Here is a 16,559-nt window from a genome sequence, read left to right on the forward strand (position 1 = left end):
TCTTGATTGTCATAATATTATTGTGAATTTTTCCATTCTTTTTAACATGAGCAGTTCTTCAAAAGAAAAAGTTTTAACGGTTTTTTTTTTCTAAATAATACTGATAAAATATTTTATAAGTTTTTATTTTATCCATAAAACAAATAGAAGGAATATTTTAGTGATTTTTCATTTCTTTCAAATGTAAACAGTTCCGAAACATGAAAAGTCTTGCTTATTAAATATTGTTGCAGGTCTTCTATCCTTATTCAATCTATTCTTCATGTTAAAATTAGATCCTTAGAAAAACTGATATCAAAAATATAGCTGTATATATAAAAAAATCTATCGTATTTATTTATATTTTAAAAGATAACCCCTCTCCCCCTCCTTTTTCAAAAAGTCTCGAACATTCCGGCGGCAAGTTTTTATTGAGAAGACCTCTAAATTTTCAAGAATATAGGAATGAAATTAATGAAAACCTTTCAAAACACCTTTCCATAGCTGTTTTTCAATATTTATGCATTAAGACTCACATCAAAAGTTTTTTTTTAATTCGACGTTTTGTCCATTCGACCTTTTGTCCACTTTAGTCCTTTTGTCTATTCGACCATTTGTCCATTCGACCTTTTGGCATTGGACCTTTTGTCCATTCGACCTTTTGTCTTTCGACCTTTTGTCATACATTCGAAATTTATATGCAGCATTACTTTTGATGTGCGAAGACGAATCGAATGAGGCTAAACCGGTCAAAATCGGCTCAGTCAGTGACGAGATATTCCAGTGACATTGATTCGGTACACATGTCTACATACAGCCAAACACACAGCCATTTGCTCAGCTGGTGATTCTGAGTCGATATGTATAAATGACGGTGGGTCTACGAGGTTGAATTAAAAAGTTCATTTTTCGAGTGATTTTATAGCCTTTCCTCAGTAAGGTGAGGAAGGCAAAACATAGTTTGTTACAGCAGTATTAATCGGTAAAAAAAGAGTAGAAAAGCTATGAGAAATAAGAGAATCGAGAGAGATTTTAATAAAATCAAAATCAAATGGTGGATAATAAACAGAAGAATTAGTGAAAAAGTGGGAATCAGTGTAGCAAAATAAAAACTTAAGATAGTAGCTGAAAATTAAAAGAAGGGAACCCTGTTCTGTGACGTTCAGGTACATCCACAGCAGTTGACTCAACATACTGCGAATCAAAACAATACCGTCTACAATCAGAAATTACTTCCCTTTCCCACATTGACGCGCTCCTTTCTTCTAGCCGTCTCGACTCTGACCCTCGCTGGTCAAAGGTTTACGAGCTGTTTCCACAGGCCACCAGCTAGAGGACAGTTTACATAAGGTGTGAGAGGGATACACTCTTGTTTACACCCTAATGAAACGGAAGGCATGATATTTCCCATTTGCAGAAACAGCAAGCTGAGAAAAATGCTAACAAAATGCATTTCTTGCAGTTCACGCAAACATAGGCAGTATAGACCTACATTATCAGGGAGTGTTCGGATAAATGGAAATAGCCAAATAAATTTTTACTCTGGTACATTTTTAATTTGACTAACCAAGGTACAATTAGAAGATGTAAAATAAATTCTAAACTAAATTTTAGAGTTAAAACGTTACTCAAAAATGTATGGCAAATTATATTTTTTTGTAGAGGATGTTAAATCAATTTATTAATTAGATCAAGAACATCAATCAAAAATTAATTCATTATAAGTAGATCAATTAAGTTTAATTGTTTAAAACTTTGGGAATGACATACTTTGAATAAATCACATATCAGTTTGTGGTTAAATACTATTGCTAAAATTGTAATTCACATTGATTGGTGCAGAAAAAAGCGAACATTCAACGATAAATTAAGAATTTAGCATAAATTGCTCGAGGTGCTCTTTGTTCTTTAATTCTATACTGTAGTTTGGTAAAGTGCGTTTAAATTAAAATTCTCTAGTTTGAAAATACTGCAAACGAAATCATAAAAAGTGCATCTATCAAATTAAACAACACCGAAACTTTTTAAATTTTCGGAAGCGTGTCTAAGGTTCTTCATCTTCCTCGATGAAGAACTGCGGATCGGCCATGGCATGTTCACTGTTACAGGTAAAGGAGATCGTAATCGCGTACCGCATCCCGTTCGTAACCTGCTCCACGTGGTGCAAATTCTCGGCCCCGGAGGTGAACCCACTGACGCGGCCCCGCTTAGGTTCGATGTAAACGTTCGTTTTGTTGTGCTTACCGTCACTGTCGATGAACACGAAGCGGCCACCGTTGAAGTCCCTGCCGTAATCCGCCAGGTATAGCAGCGTCGTGTAGTGGAAGGCCGGCCAAGTTTCCTTGTCCACGTGCGGGTGCCAGTATTCATCGTGGATGGTTTTGGCCGTTTCGTTGGTGAGGCGCGAGAAAAACGTCGGATGGGTCAGGTGCAGGGAATCTTTGTTGAGTTTGAACTGTTCGCTGACCGCTTCGCGAACTTTTTCCTTGACATGCTTGTAGGTGTTGATGAGTTCCGCGGTGAAGATTTGCTTTGCCTCCGGAATCTTGTAGATGTTGACAAACTGGCTTTCCTTCGAGAGAGCCCCCGAATGAAGGTCCAATATGGAAGCACCACCGGAACTTCCTCCGAAGCGGAAGCCCTGCTTGGCAAGATTTAACAGAATGTCAACCTCGGCACCGCCAACGATCTTGTCGCTCACGAATCGCCCACAGTGCGCCGGAATGCAACCAGAGTATTTGGCGATTTCCTCAAAGAATGGCTTCGAACAGTCCAACTTTTGCGAACGTAGTTCCAGCGTCTCGCGCTGCGTCGCAAACTTCTTTTCCCTGGTTCGGAAGGTAGTAAAGTAGACAACAACGCAAATCCCCACAATCAGCACCAGCCGTGCCCACATCCGGTGATGTTGCGCTTGCGAAACCTGACCGGAACTGCTCTGGGGAACCTTCCTACAGAAAAGAAAACAAACCCATGAAAAAATATCCATCCCTTCCCACATCTGAAAAAAAAACTCCTTCAACATACACCTTCCGAGGCTTCCCATCGCCGCCGCCGCCGGAACTTTTCTTCCGCTGGCGTACGCCCGACTCGCTCATTGTCCACACAATTTTGACGGCTTGCTTTTGGAACGGGATCCACCGGAGAAAATGAAAACACGAAATGATTTTTCTTTCGCACTTGGCAGGATTACGCGAATCAATCGATAATCGCGGGACCAGGATCAGCACCACGACTGTCACTCGCGCTGATGGAAACGTCACTAACACAAGCGAACGTTTAATCAGCCGGCAAAGGTGGCGCAGATGTGTTGGTGATTTGTTTTGGTTTTCCTGCACGTTTATGCGAAACCAGACAGATTAATTTGGCAAGTATTTCGAAAGTTTTTTTTTTAATATAATTTCAAGCAAAACAATGAGATTGGACCAATGGGAGATTGTAAACACAGAGTGTATCCTTATCACGTCAGTTTATGTTTGAATTAGGAGTTAGCAGGATACACGACAAGTTTACAATCTCACATTGGCCCATTAACATTGTTTTGCTTCATTTTACATTGCGCATGCCAAACTTTCAATATTACGCCCTTTTGAAATGTTAGTCTTGATTAAAAAAATATTTTTTTCGAAAAGATCGTAAAATTTCACGAATGTTTCATATTTTAACATTGAAAATCGGACCATTTTTTGCGACCAGTATTTCAATTTTTCGAAAAAAAATCAGTATTGATTCAAAAATTCATAACTCGGTCAAATTTTTATTTGCCCATTCTGGAAATTTCTGAAAAGTTGGCATTTTATGGTCCCTAAAACATATAACAAAAATTATGTTTTTTTGCAAATCAAGTTTTAGTGACAAAAAGTAAAATAAAAAATCAACCAAAACAATTTCACCGTGTATCATATTTTTTCAGTGTAGTCCTTATCCATACCTATGTACAACTTTGCCGAAGACACCAAATCGATCAAAAAATTCCTTCCAAAGATACAGATTTTTGAATTTTTGTATGGACAGCTGGCAAATTTGTATGGAAAATTATATGGACAAACTAATGATGCAAAATGGCTTCTTTGGGCACCAAAAAAGTTTCAGCCGGATAAAAAAATACAAAAAAAATCGAATGACCGAAATCTCAGAGAACTGCTCAACAGGGGTGTTTTGAAAAAATGACGAAAATCGCAAAACTCTCCAAATTTAGCTTGATCAGAAAAAGTCGGTTTCGAATTAGTACTTTTTTGTGTACAGTTGAGGCGAAATATATATGAGACATTTGTGCGATCATGGCTAAGCCCGCACCATCCTCTATCGAAGGTTTCCGCATCCAAGTCCTGGCAGCGGCCGCGTTCGGTTTTGATAGTTGTTGTGGACCTCCACTCACCGTAATCACCAAAACGTTTGTTTACATTTTGGACTTAGGCGAACACGGTTACACGAGAACGACAAAGTGAAAGAAATTTTACAGTCGAATTAAAAGTGAAAACTTTTAAATCAGTGAGCAATGAGATTTTCAAAAACTGTAGCAGTAAAAGTTTTCATTTTCAAAAGAAGAAAAAAACTTTTATTGTAGCAAATTTTAACAACTTTTTAATTCTAAAGTAAGTTACTTTTGTAATTACCGTAATATTTTTTTGTGTGTAAGAATTTTCTCTTTTGTATATGTCCCATGCCAATAGAGATCTCCACGGTTTCTCTCACGCACACCATGATTTCGTGTTAGTATTTGTATTTAAAGTATTGTTTTGGTTTTGATCGATTGTGATTGGCTGAATTCCAAGCAGCTGATTTTGTTTACACTATTTTTACGCAGACATGGGCAAATCGAGTAGACAAATCGCCTGTAAAAACCAGCTGTTTACCACGTGCTTCTGGTATAACGAAGACACAGCTGATTTTGACAGACGAATCATTCTACTCAATTTGCCTATGTCTGCGTGTAATTTTTTTTACAAACTAACACACTCTCGCGCGTTGAATGCTCTATATGACGGAAGGTAATTATCATTGCAAATCAATGCACCTAAACAAAATCTTCTTGGAATGCTTATGGGGTCCTTTTGAACTATAATATGTTACCTGTGGATTTTTCAATTTTAAGTTTTTTCATATATTTTGATGGAGGCGCACGATCGTTCATAAAGCTTCGTTTGCATAGAAGCGAGCGGCCAAAAATATTTTTTTACTTTTTTGTGTTGTTTGTACTCATTATAATAAAAACAAATGAAAGTTGATATTTTTTCAAAAAAAAAAGTTAAATTTTCGTTTTTTTTCATATATTTGAGCCCACATGCAATATTCTTGCTCTGTCTATTTGATGCACGAAATGGCGGCTTATGCTATGTTATAGTTTCTGGTTTACTTTCAACCCCCCCTCCCCTTCCTCTTAAGTTAAAATCCACCTCTCTTTGAAGACCCCCTCTTCTCCCCCACCAAATAAAATAACGGTGTTTGTGGTGTTTTAGAAATTTAGACAGTTTATGGTACTTCTTCTATGGGCTTTTGTAAACCTCGTGTTAAAGCTACAGAACAACATGCGTAGTTTTTCCCTGAGTTGATCATCGGATGGTTCTGCAATGTTGTAATTCTTACAAATATACTCGAAAGCAGTTCTCACGTTTTCAGACTAGTGCTTCGTTATATCGTAGAGGGACACTACGGTATTATTATCCATATTTTCAAAAGAACACAGCAACTAACTGATATGAATATTCGAAGAGTTGTTTCTGTAAAATACTAAGCAAAGGTATTTCGAATTTTATAAAACGTACCCAAGTACCAACAGTCATGAATATCAAATCAATTTTAAAACATACATAGCACGACGACACGACAAGCCACTCGGCTCCAAAAAGTGGGTACCAAATCGGCTTACCCCTCCAGTTCCTCGGGAACTGGAAATGCCAAACTGGAAACGTCAAACAATTTTTTAAAAAAAATCTTGAATTTGGCTGCACTGGCTTGGTGACGGCGAGAAATGTCATTTTTGAAAAATAAACAACAGCCTTCTTCGGCGACCGGTTGCTGATCTGGGAGGAGCGTGACTTCCCGCGGCTTTTCGTCTGTGGCAGGGCCACGTCCGGTACCGTTGGCCAACCTACGATAGTGTACCCACCACTGGTCATCTTGACGATACACGCCGCTGTTGATACGACGCCGCGTAGTGGGGCAGTGGGCGGATTTATTTCCGACCCTAGGCGGAACGAGTGTAGGATAAGCAACGTCGATATTGACGGGTTTCCATCGTTGGCCATGCTAGAGTACGGGAATTTCCGAGGTGAGCACAAGTTCAACTGTGAAATTTGTTGATCGACTGGTCGGGGAGGAATCGATAGAATTTAGTAAAACTTTTTATTAATATATTTTTTTTTCCACTTGTGGAATCAGCGTCCGGTTAGGCACACACTTTGACGGAGAACATCGAGAAGGACGGCGAGAAGATTTGTGCTGATCCACCGTTGGATGTGGCTCTGCAGGAGAAGATCCCCCATCCGGAGTACGACGAACTGGATGAGCAGAAAAAACATCCCGCACTGGTCGTCAAAGTTCACCCGCTGGTGTTACAGCAAACCGTGCCCAGGGCACGACCGTAGAGGATAAGCTCGATTCTGACAAGATTACAACATCCAGAAACAGTGGCGATCTTGTTCCGAACAAGAACCTGCAGTGAAGCGATCGTTGTTGACACCTCTACTTATCCTTCACCTTTCAACACATCAAGATTGTATCAGCTGGAGGGTAAGGAGCGGCGCAGTAATGAGTGGTTCAAATGTCAGAACTGCGGACATGTATTTGGATTAGGGGGTGAAAAACTTAAATATAAAAAAATATAACCATTTCAATGATAATAAATTAAAAGTTGGGTAATTCCTTCATATTTTTATGCAATAATAAAGGTACATGAATTAATAATGTAAATAAAACATCTTTAAATCAATTGCAAATATTTTATGTTGAACCTTCTCCACAATCCCCTCCAACACGAGCAGTTTACGACCTGCCCGTCACGTTGGTCCTCCTCACGATCGGCACTAATCGAATACTCCGCCACATTCTCCATCGCCCGTACAAACAGGTGGCTGTCCAGGTTTGGAACCGCCTTGTAGATGTTTCATTTTCCTGGTAGCTTTGCGGCATGTGCCGCAACCTAGTGAAAGAGGCTCTCGGCACTCTTGTAGAAATTCGTCGCAAACCGAAGTTCTCCCACCGACAACCTTTTTCTCGGCCGAACGTTCCGACTCCTCGTCCAGACTGTACCAGCAGGTACCGTATCCGGTCCACCTCCACCTGGTGCGTAAATTTCATTTCATTTCATTCTTGTTTGTACTGGCTTTTCCTCCATGTAGACAAGTTGGTACCGGCACCATGTCCAACTGGATCTCCTCGCCATCCTAGTCGGGCTGATTTTCTTCTTCCAGTGCGGAAAAGCGGTCGTCGTTGGTTTTCATTTCACAGTCCAAATTCCCGGCACTATTGGCGCTACCGAACTTTGCCTTGGCCGACGCCAGCGGATGGGACGCTTTGGTCGTGGTAGTCGATTTGGCCTTGGCCGGCCGGGCTGGAGGCGTTTCTTCGGCGATAGTTTCGCCATCTTGAAGAAATTGACCAGCTTTGGCTGCTCCAGCATCTCCCGGGTCTTCTCGTTAACGGTGACTGCTCCGATACGCTTGATGGGCCGCATCGCCCTCGTAACCCGCCGTGTCTCCGGCGTTGCGGCCATCTTTTCCGTCGTTCTGAAGTCTGTGGAGCGGATGGCCGCGGCAACACCTCTTCTTGGAACCGTCTTCTTGGAAGTGCTAAGCTTCCCTTCTTCAGCTGACAGCGAATTACTTTCGCAAACCAGCACTTCTCTCGCTTTCGGGGGTTTCTTTTCTTTAAACTACTGATCGGGCATTTTACTCGGCCAATATGAGCTAACAAAAGAGGAAGACAGAGAATAAGCAGGAAGCTCCCGAACCGAAGGAGTAGGAACATATCGAAGAATTTTCATAACCTGTCCCGAACCATCGCCGAAGAGGAAGTGAAGGCCAAAATTTTGCAAAACTTAGGCGCAGGAAACGGATCGTTCGAAGTGCAAGAAATCTGGAGTGCACTGCCTCTTCTCCAGAGCGGCTTTCTATTTATCCAAGCCGGAAGCAGAAGCGGCGGTCGCTGGCCTTTTTTCATTCTTTTCGGCCGGTTGACCCGAGGACTTTTCAGGCGGTTTCTCCGAAGGAAAAAAAAAACCAGGAACGTAAACGAAAAACATAAAAACAATCAAAACACAAAACAGCTGTTTCCATCGATTGTAAATATTTATCAACAAGCAGTGCTGCGAGAAACATTTATTTCGACGAAAACCGAGGGGTCCATCAAAGTTACCGTGACTTTGCTGAATCACGGGGATTTCACGGAATTCACGGAGGAACCACTTTTTGATTGGGATTTTCCACCGAGTGTCTTGTCGTGTCGTCGCATAGCAGGTACTTCATTTCTGCCTCCGCAGGTAAATAATGTGCTTTTAACCAAGCGTGTATGCGAAATCAAAATGTTTACAATGGCATAACTCAAAAAGTGCATATTTGTGCACTTTGAAATTTGGAGACAAGTTAGGACATGGTAAGCTGGAAAATTTTCAGATCGCACAAATGCACACAAAAAAAGTACTTCACTAACAAAGTTGAAAAAAACTAAATTTTGAATAAAAAATCATCTTTTTGTATTTTTAGTATATTTTTTAGCCTGTAAGAACATGTTTTGTTAAATGTTACTAAAAAGTTGAATCAATTACCTTTCTGAATATATACAATGATGCAAGAAAAAATACATAAACAGCTTCACAGTACAACTATGAAAAATATTCAAATTTTTGTCATACAACATGCTTTTTCTTTCCATTTTCAACTTTGAAGATCTGCCATTCAATGAATTTTGAACTTACAACCTTCAAACTTCGAGTTTTTCTTAGTTAGAATGTTTGTTTTCGAAAAAAAATACCAAAAAAATGATTAGAGTGTGTCGGTTTTTTGATTTGTGGCCGCCTGATACCCCATAGTGGTTTGTGGTGAAGACGCAAGCCTCCTTTTAAATATATAGAAAATTTTAAATTATAATTATATTATAAAATTCCTTTGTGAAATATTTTCAAGATCACGGATATTTGTAAAGGACCCCTTAAACGTCCATTCCACGAAGAAAATTCGTAGGTACATTAATTTGCAATAATGTACGTCTTAATAAAAACCAATGGAGCTTTAAAAATAGTTTCGTTAAAATTTAGTACATATTAAAAAAAAACAAGGTGACTTTGATAGTCACTGTCAAAAAAATCAAAATCAAATCAAATTATTCGCTCTACAGCATTGCCTTGGCGTTCTCGATTGCGAGATTCCTACTCGAAACTAGGTGTTCGAAGGCTTGATTGTTGAGGCAATTGCAAACCTCTTTTTACACCTTAGCTTCCATCCACCCCGGGATTCGAACTGACGACCTTTGGATTGTTAGTCCAACTGCCTACCAGCGATTCCACCGAGACAGGACCCAGGGAGACGACTCCTACACCTGGACTGAGCTAACGACCTAACCTTTTTTTTTTTAGGTTAGTTTACTTCCCGTCCGACGGAAGGCGTGATCAGACAAATCTCGTCTCGAAAAATGCCACCGGGACCGTCTGGGATCGAACCCAGGCCGACTGGTCACTGTGCTTCTTATAAATGTTAGCCTAAAAGTGAACAAATTGAATTTATTTGTTAAATCGATCATTAAGGCTTGGTTTCTTTTGATTAATTTAAAATTAATAAATAATTAAATAACAATTAAATTTAAAAATTTATCAGCTTTTTATAAAAAGCAAAGCAATCCACTTAAACGACCCCCGGGTCTTTTGAAGTCTCTGTTGCAAGTTTCTGCTCATTTCTAGGCGTCCGAAGGTTATGTGTGGTGAGTCACCCAAAACCTCTTTTACGCAAATGGACCGACGTTTTACTTCCCCATCCGTCTGGGATTGAACCCAGGCCTGCTGGGGTAAGAGGCTACCACGCTAACCACTAAACCACCGGACCCGGTAGCTTTTTATAAATTATATGTAAATTTGAGGTTAAGTAAATAAATCCATATATACTTACAAAATAGTTCTTCTACAAATGCCTACAAATCTGGAGATATTTTTTTATTTATGTTTCAATAACGTATAAAAATTATAACCTAGAAACCTTTTTTTCCCTTTTTTTGATTCGAACTTTCTTTCCTATTTATCATTGTTTTCAAAAAAATAATTAACTAACTTTTGAAATATTTAAAAAATATGTGGAGTCGGAGTCGGAGTCGGAGCCAAAAATTTATTGAAGGCTGGAGTCGGAGTCGGAGTCACCTTATCTCAAAAAGTCGGAGTCGGAGTCGTTTAAAACATGACCCGACTCCGCAGCCCTGCTTTTTCACAACTGATCTAAATTTCCAAACCAAAACATGTATGTATGAATTCGGGAATTCCCGGTTTTGAAAAATTTCCGGGAATTCTATCCTGGAAAGGACGCACTACTGAAACCTAATTTCAAATCATGTTATTGTGGTTTTTGAAATAAATCGAAATAACAGCGCGAGTGTTTTTCATCTCGCGAAGCAATTTTCTGTTGTTTCTTTTCTGAGTGTACCTCAAATGTCACACGCGAAACCAAAACAAAATTTCGCCGCGGCACCAAACTGAAATGTCGCCAGTTGAGCTGCGACAAGACTCGCGCCGCGTCTTACACGGAGCATGGAATCGATCACGAAAATCTACCGGAAATCGTTCTGTGAGCGTGGATTCGATCATCCCGATGGACCATTTCATGATGTCTAGCTTGGAGAGTACAATTACGGCGCTTTTGATTTTCAAATTGGTGGCTGGGTCTTCCCATTTTGACGCTATAGAGCTTATTCAATCGACACCCGCAACATCCCGTATCGGCAAAACTCTCCCGGTGAGAGGACACAATGGACTGGATTGAGGTCCCTCGACAATGAGGCCACTTATTTTTGTTTTATTCAGACGGTAATCGATCCGTAATCAGCAACTTAACCAAGACTTTTTCCCTTTTGCGTCTTTTCCTGGAGCTGGAAACTGACTGAACTTCATAAATTACCCCAAATAAAACAGTTCTAGTGGTAGTAGAACTAAAAACCAAGATTTGAAACAATAATTTAATCTAAAGCATTCCATTTCCTTGGCAGACCAGAAAAGATCAGCCACGTTTTTCTCATCATCCAAAGCCGTCAAAACAAAAAAAGCAAACACACTGATTCAAAATCACTTAAACATGCTTGACAGATATTTCGCGACAGAAAATCGTCGCGAGAGTTAAACTTGCTCAAATCGGTTTAGTGCCGCGGCGACAATAAGCAAATCCTAAGTCCGATTGCCATCAGTTCTCAACAAGAAAGTTTGAGTTTTTGTTGTGCGTTACTTTCAGTTGTGGATTAAAGTTAGTAGGACGGGACTCGAACAAAGGTAATCAGATTCAGACGGGGCCAATTTAGTTTTTAGAGGAAGTCGTTCTATTTGAACATGATGATAAACGGCGACACCTTACGTCACGCAGGTGACGCTTGGTATTTTTTTTAGTTTCATGCTCCACCATGCGTCTCCATCATCTTAACTGGCGTGTGTGTGTGTGATATAATTTCAAAAGAATGAAAGCATAAATGTTTTTTTTTTACTTTATTCGACTAGTAACAATCTAGATTGTTTATTCCTTTCCATAATGCATCATTTTCAAAATGAAATACATGATTATTACTGTTCCTTATGATTCCGATGTTCGTCCTCACGCCGACCTCTGCCACCCACCCCCTCCCATTAAAGAGTGGGTGGTGGACGATGATGGTCGCGGTCCAGGGCAGCATGGCGGACGGCCGACGGAGGACGATGCGCGCGTTAGCAAATAGTAATGTTATTTTAGGGTATTGGGTAGTTCCTTGTCTGTCTCTCTCTAACCTTAAGCGATCTTTCTTAGGATATCATTTTTCTTGACAATACACAACAGGTATAATTTAAATTTTTCAGCATTTTTTTTTGTTTGTTTGTTTGCTCTATACTTTTTAGCAATTAAATTTATTATTATCATTAACCTTATCAACTAAACAGAATAGTGTGTGTATTTTCTTTTTGTTTTTTCATTCTTTAAAGTGTGTGTAAAGTAGAGCGTTGGTATGCAACTGTACCTGCAGGAGGATTACAATTTCGTTGAGGTGTTATGGGTGTTGTTGGATATTGTAAGTTGCTGTCAGTGTGAGTGTATGTGTGTGTGATACGCAACGTCTATGTTTTTAGCAGATCAGTGGCATCAAGCCCTGAGAATTTGTTTTTTGTTTGTTTTGTTAAGGAGGTGTTGTCGTGTTGACTGATTTAGTCCTTGCTCTGCATGTACTTGATCAGGTCGACGACACGGTTGGAGTAGCCGAACTCGTTGTCGTACCAGGAGATGAGCTTGACGAAAGTGTCGCTCAGCTGGATTCCGGCCTTGGCGTCAAAGATGGACGAGTGGCAGTCACCGACAAAGTCAGTGGAGACGACCTCCTCCTCGGTGTAGTCGAGGATGCCCTTCAGCGGTCCCTCGGCGGCCTCCTTGACCTTCTGCTTGATCTGGTCGTAGGTGGCTGGCTTGGACAGGCGGCAGGTCAGATCAACGACGGAAACGTTGGGGGTTGGCACGCGGAAAGCCATTCCGGTGAGCTTGCCGTTCAGGGCTGGAATGACCTTGCCGACGGCCTTGGCGGCACCGGTGGCGGCAGGGATGATGTTCTGGGCGGCACCACGGCCGTCACGCCACAGCTTGCCGGATGGACCGTCAACGGTCTTCTGGGTGGCGGTGGTGGCATGGACGGTGGTCATCAGACCCTCCAGGATTCCGAAGTTGTCGTTGATGACCTTGGCCAGCGGAGCCAGGCAGTTGGTGGTGCAGGAAGCGTTCGAGACGACCTTCATCGAGGGGTTGTACGCGTCCAGGTTGACACCGACGACGAACATCGGGGCATCAGCCGACGGGGCCGAGATGATGACCTTCTTGGCACCACCCTCCAAGTGAGCGGACGCCTTGTCGATGGTGGTGAACACACCGGTCGACTCAACGACGTACTCGGCACCGGCCTTGCCCCACGGGATGGCCTTCGGGTCACGCTCCTGGAAGACCTGGATCTTCTGGCCGTTGACAACCAGGCAACCGTTCTGGGCGGAGACCTCACCCTTGAAGCGACCGTGGGTCGAGTCAAACTTGAACAGGTACACCATGTAGTCGACGCCGATGAAGGGATCGTTGATGGCCACGACCTGTCCGCCCTTGGCGACGGCGGCACGCAGCACCAGACGGCCAATGCGGCCAAATCCGTTGATTCCGATCTTCGACATTTTGGGGTGAGTGGTTTTGAGTACTGCAAGTAGAAACGGAAAAGAAAAAAAAACTCAAATTAATTTCAACCAAGATCAACCGGCTAGAGACTGTGCCAAGAAATGTGCAAGTCAAGTTTAAGGTCGCGTTTTGTTTGGCCTGTGTTATATAACAATTCTCGCGTACGGATCTACTCGCGTACGCGGCATGTCAATGAACCGTTGCAAACGGTTCGAGTCAAGCAAGCAAGTGCTATTTTTATCTCGCGCAGATCAAATGTGGATCATCAGCTGGGCGTTGTCAAGTTCTTTGATTGCATGACAAAAGAAAAAGTATCAACACGGACGTCCGTGAGCTAATTTGGACCCAGTTGGATGGTTTTAATAAATAATAAAATTTTCTAAATTTGAAAAAAAAATCATTAAAAATAATTGCTTTACAATGTTTTATGGATTAAATCTCAAAAAAAAAAATATTTCAACAGCGCAATAAAATTGTATCATCTAAACGTGAAAAATAGTAAAACATGTTACTTTTTATAACAGCAATTGATCTTAGCAAGCTATTTCGATATTTAAGCCGATTGTTTGGTTGAATCAGCAAAAATTTAGCTGCTTTCGAATAATATTATAATATTTTGAAACACGTTTTTTCTGGAGTAGTCCGCAACCATTCGCCTCCACCCTTTTTGTAGAATTACATTAACATTAAATCAAGCTGGGTTTAGATTTTCAAAAGCTAAATCTAATCAAGTGATGCAAAATATGGCAAAATCTAATAACCACGACATTTTAGGGTCTGAAAGACTTCATTTCTTTTCGGCCATGTTTGTTTTAGAAAAAAACATTGAAGTCTTGATTCAGAAAGCATCAACAAAAAAAAATTCTACATGTTTACTATTTCTTATCCATCATTGAGGGTCATTGCTTCAAAAAAGAATGTGACATATATTCAAGACTTAAGTGTTATTTAGACAAGCGTAAAATTTGCTTGTTTAAGGGGATATGGGAAGGTCCGCCATATTGATTCCATGATTCGAGTTTCCAAAAGCAGTTTGAAAGAAAATGCCGTAACGTAAAAGTGTTCTGTTTATTGCAGACGAGAAAAAAGGACGATAGCAAGTAAACTGTCTAGTTCAGAAATTTAATTAAGGTGACCAGTAGTTTGTAATCGCGAAAATACATATCGCCGACTCGCGTTTTTGAAAGCAGTTTTAAATAAAACGCCATATCTTAGAAAGTTCTCTGTTTGGCAGACGATAAATAAACCGTAAGCAAACAATCTGTCGAGTTTAAAAATTGATTTACGTCGCGTAGAAGTTTTTTAATGGACGACGTCCAGTTTCACCTTAAAACCTAAAAATAGTTAAAACAAAACTTTCCAAACAAATGCACAAAGGTACTCGAAAATAAAATAAAAACGTAACTATAATTTATTTTTGTTCAATGAAATCCATAAGAAAAGTTCCCAAATTAATTCCCAGTTTAATCAAAATGTGATCTTTAGAAAAAATAATAACAAAAAAATTAGTTTAAATTATTGTCATTCTGGTTTGATAAATAAAATTCATTTTTAAACATTAAAATCGTTGAAAAAAAAGCATCCATTTTCTTTCTCCCAATTTAAATCGAAGGAGCCCACATAAAAATTTGCTCTTCTCTCCTTTGCCTTTATAAAAGTGGCCTCGTTCGATAGGGAGTGAGAGAGAGAGAGGCGACGAAAGAGAAGACATCGAACGAGCCGCGCTCTAGTGACGACCGGGCGGCTTTAGAGGTCGTTTAGAGGTCGAATGGAGAAAAAATTTCATCCAACCGAAATGGCCCCATCAAAACATCTCAATAAGCTTGAAATTGATACAGATAGGCCCCTAGGTGCGGCTTATCAGGATGATAAGGCTCAAACAGGAATCGCTCTCATCGTACATTTATTGACTTTGACAGGGAAATTGACTGAAAGCTTATTCAATGCTTGTGGGACAATGAAAAGAGGCTCACTTGAAGTTAGTTTGATAAATCAAACAGCTTCTTCTCAATAAATCAATCAATCGATATTATGAAATTGCAATTAGTCACATAATGTGACATGGGGGCGCTAGCAAAAAAAAAAGATCCGCCATTGCTCGTCACTTGAACCTGGAAAAAGTTCCACTGCAACGTTGCACAACTGCTCACTTTCACTGGGACTATCACCGGCGAATCACTGATAAAGGAGTTGAAACTCAGATTCACTTGCACAACTTTCAGCACAAAATTACTTAATCACAGTAGGCACCTCTCCCAAAGGATAATCTTAGTAACTTTCCCCCACTAGAACAACTCAACCCGTACTTACCGTTAGCAAAAAGCGTCTATTCACGTCGGCTTCCGAGAGCTGAGTGTCGACTCAAGGGCAAACGGTTTTGTGTTAAATGCACCGCGCCATCGTCGCCGCCTGCGATGGTGTACGTGAGCCGAACGCTCGCGAGATCGGGCTCGCGAACTTCGCGGAGGGGAAAAACGGGCGGCTTCACCAATACACTAGAGCGCGCACCGCCTGCTGGGTCTTCACCAGCAAATTGAACGAATAAGTACACACTAATTCGTCTACTAATAAATATTAATTTCGGGCCAGAACGCTGACATTGTTATCAGTGCAGGTTAAATAATAAAACGAAAAAAAAAAGACATTCAAAAACATCCCAAAAACATTCGAAAAACACATGTCAAGTGTTGTTGTTGTCAACCGCATCGGTAATCAGCTTTCGCTTTCGTTGTCCGTTTTTTTTTTTCGTTTTGTGCCATTTTGACCTCTACGCGTTGGAGGGTGCGGCTTTTCTCTGGGGAGGGTGGGAGGCAGTGGGGTGTGGGTGGGAGTTCGTCTCGTCGTAGTAGTCGGTGGGGTTTGGGTTGGGTCGAGAGAAAGACGATTCTGTTGGCATGGTTTACTTAGTATGTGTATGAGAGGATGGTTTTATCCTCCACTTTGTAGTCGAAAGGACAGTTTGGTCCGCGTTGGATACGACGAAAGTCAAAGTCAAGGGATTGAGGAAACTAACACACAAACTTGGCAGCGATCATCGGGAGAGGAATCTCTCTGTAATGCGAGAGGGTTCTTTCCTGTTTTTAACTTGAAGTGGGAAGTATTGATATCGCAATATTTGATTATCAATTAATATTTGGGCCATTAAAATGCATTGTACATAACAAATTTTCAAACACCAAGCGTCTCCATCATTACTTAAACTGTTTCTTCTTTAAATTCGGCCATAAA

At 40.7% G+C, this 16,559-nt stretch overlaps 2 protein-coding genes across 2 annotated transcripts; both read right to left on the reverse strand.

The window, feature by feature from the left end:
• Positions 1–1,872: 1,872 nt before the first annotated feature.
• On the reverse strand, positions 1,873–3,234 carry LOC120416325 (2-oxoglutarate and iron-dependent oxygenase domain-containing protein 3-like). Its single transcript, XM_039578049.2, has 2 exons — positions 3,004–3,234; positions 1,873–2,927 (listed from the first exon to the last, which is right to left on the reverse strand). The coding sequence occupies exons 1-2, from the start codon at positions 3,072–3,074 to the stop codon at positions 2,024–2,026; spliced, it is 975 nt and encodes a 324-aa protein (XP_039433983.1). The 5' UTR covers positions 3,075–3,234; the 3' UTR covers positions 1,873–2,023.
• An 8,849-nt stretch (positions 3,235–12,083) lies between these two features.
• LOC120416302 (glyceraldehyde-3-phosphate dehydrogenase 1) lies at positions 12,084–15,801 on the reverse strand. Its single transcript, XM_039578021.2, has 2 exons — positions 15,642–15,801; positions 12,084–13,353 (listed from the first exon to the last, which is right to left on the reverse strand). Exon 2 carries the CDS (start codon positions 13,328–13,330, stop codon positions 12,332–12,334), a length of 999 nt encoding a protein of 332 aa, XP_039433955.1. The 5' UTR covers positions 13,331–13,353; positions 15,642–15,801; the 3' UTR covers positions 12,084–12,331.
• Positions 15,802–16,559: the final 758 nt, after the last annotated feature.

This window comes from Culex pipiens, chromosome 2 (assembly GCF_016801865.2).
Source record: "Culex pipiens pallens isolate TS chromosome 2, TS_CPP_V2, whole genome shotgun sequence".
Classification (NCBI taxonomy): domain Eukaryota; kingdom Metazoa; phylum Arthropoda; class Insecta; order Diptera; family Culicidae; genus Culex; species Culex pipiens.

What these genes read in the sequence shown, in the direction of transcription:
- LOC120416325 (XM_039578049.2), bottom strand. Translation starts at nt 3,074, where the DNA reads ATGAGCGAGTCGGGCGTACGCCAGCGGAAGAAAAGTTCCGGCGGCGGC. An exon ending in GATGGGAAGCCTCGGAAGGT is followed by an intron (nt 2,928 to 3,003) that starts GTATGTTGAAGG and finishes TCTTTTCTGTAG; the next exon opens with GAAGGTTCCCCAGAGCAGTT.
- LOC120416302 (XM_039578021.2), bottom strand. Translation starts at nt 13,330, where the DNA reads ATGTCGAAGATCGGAATCAACGGATTTGGCCGCATTGGCCGTCTGGTG.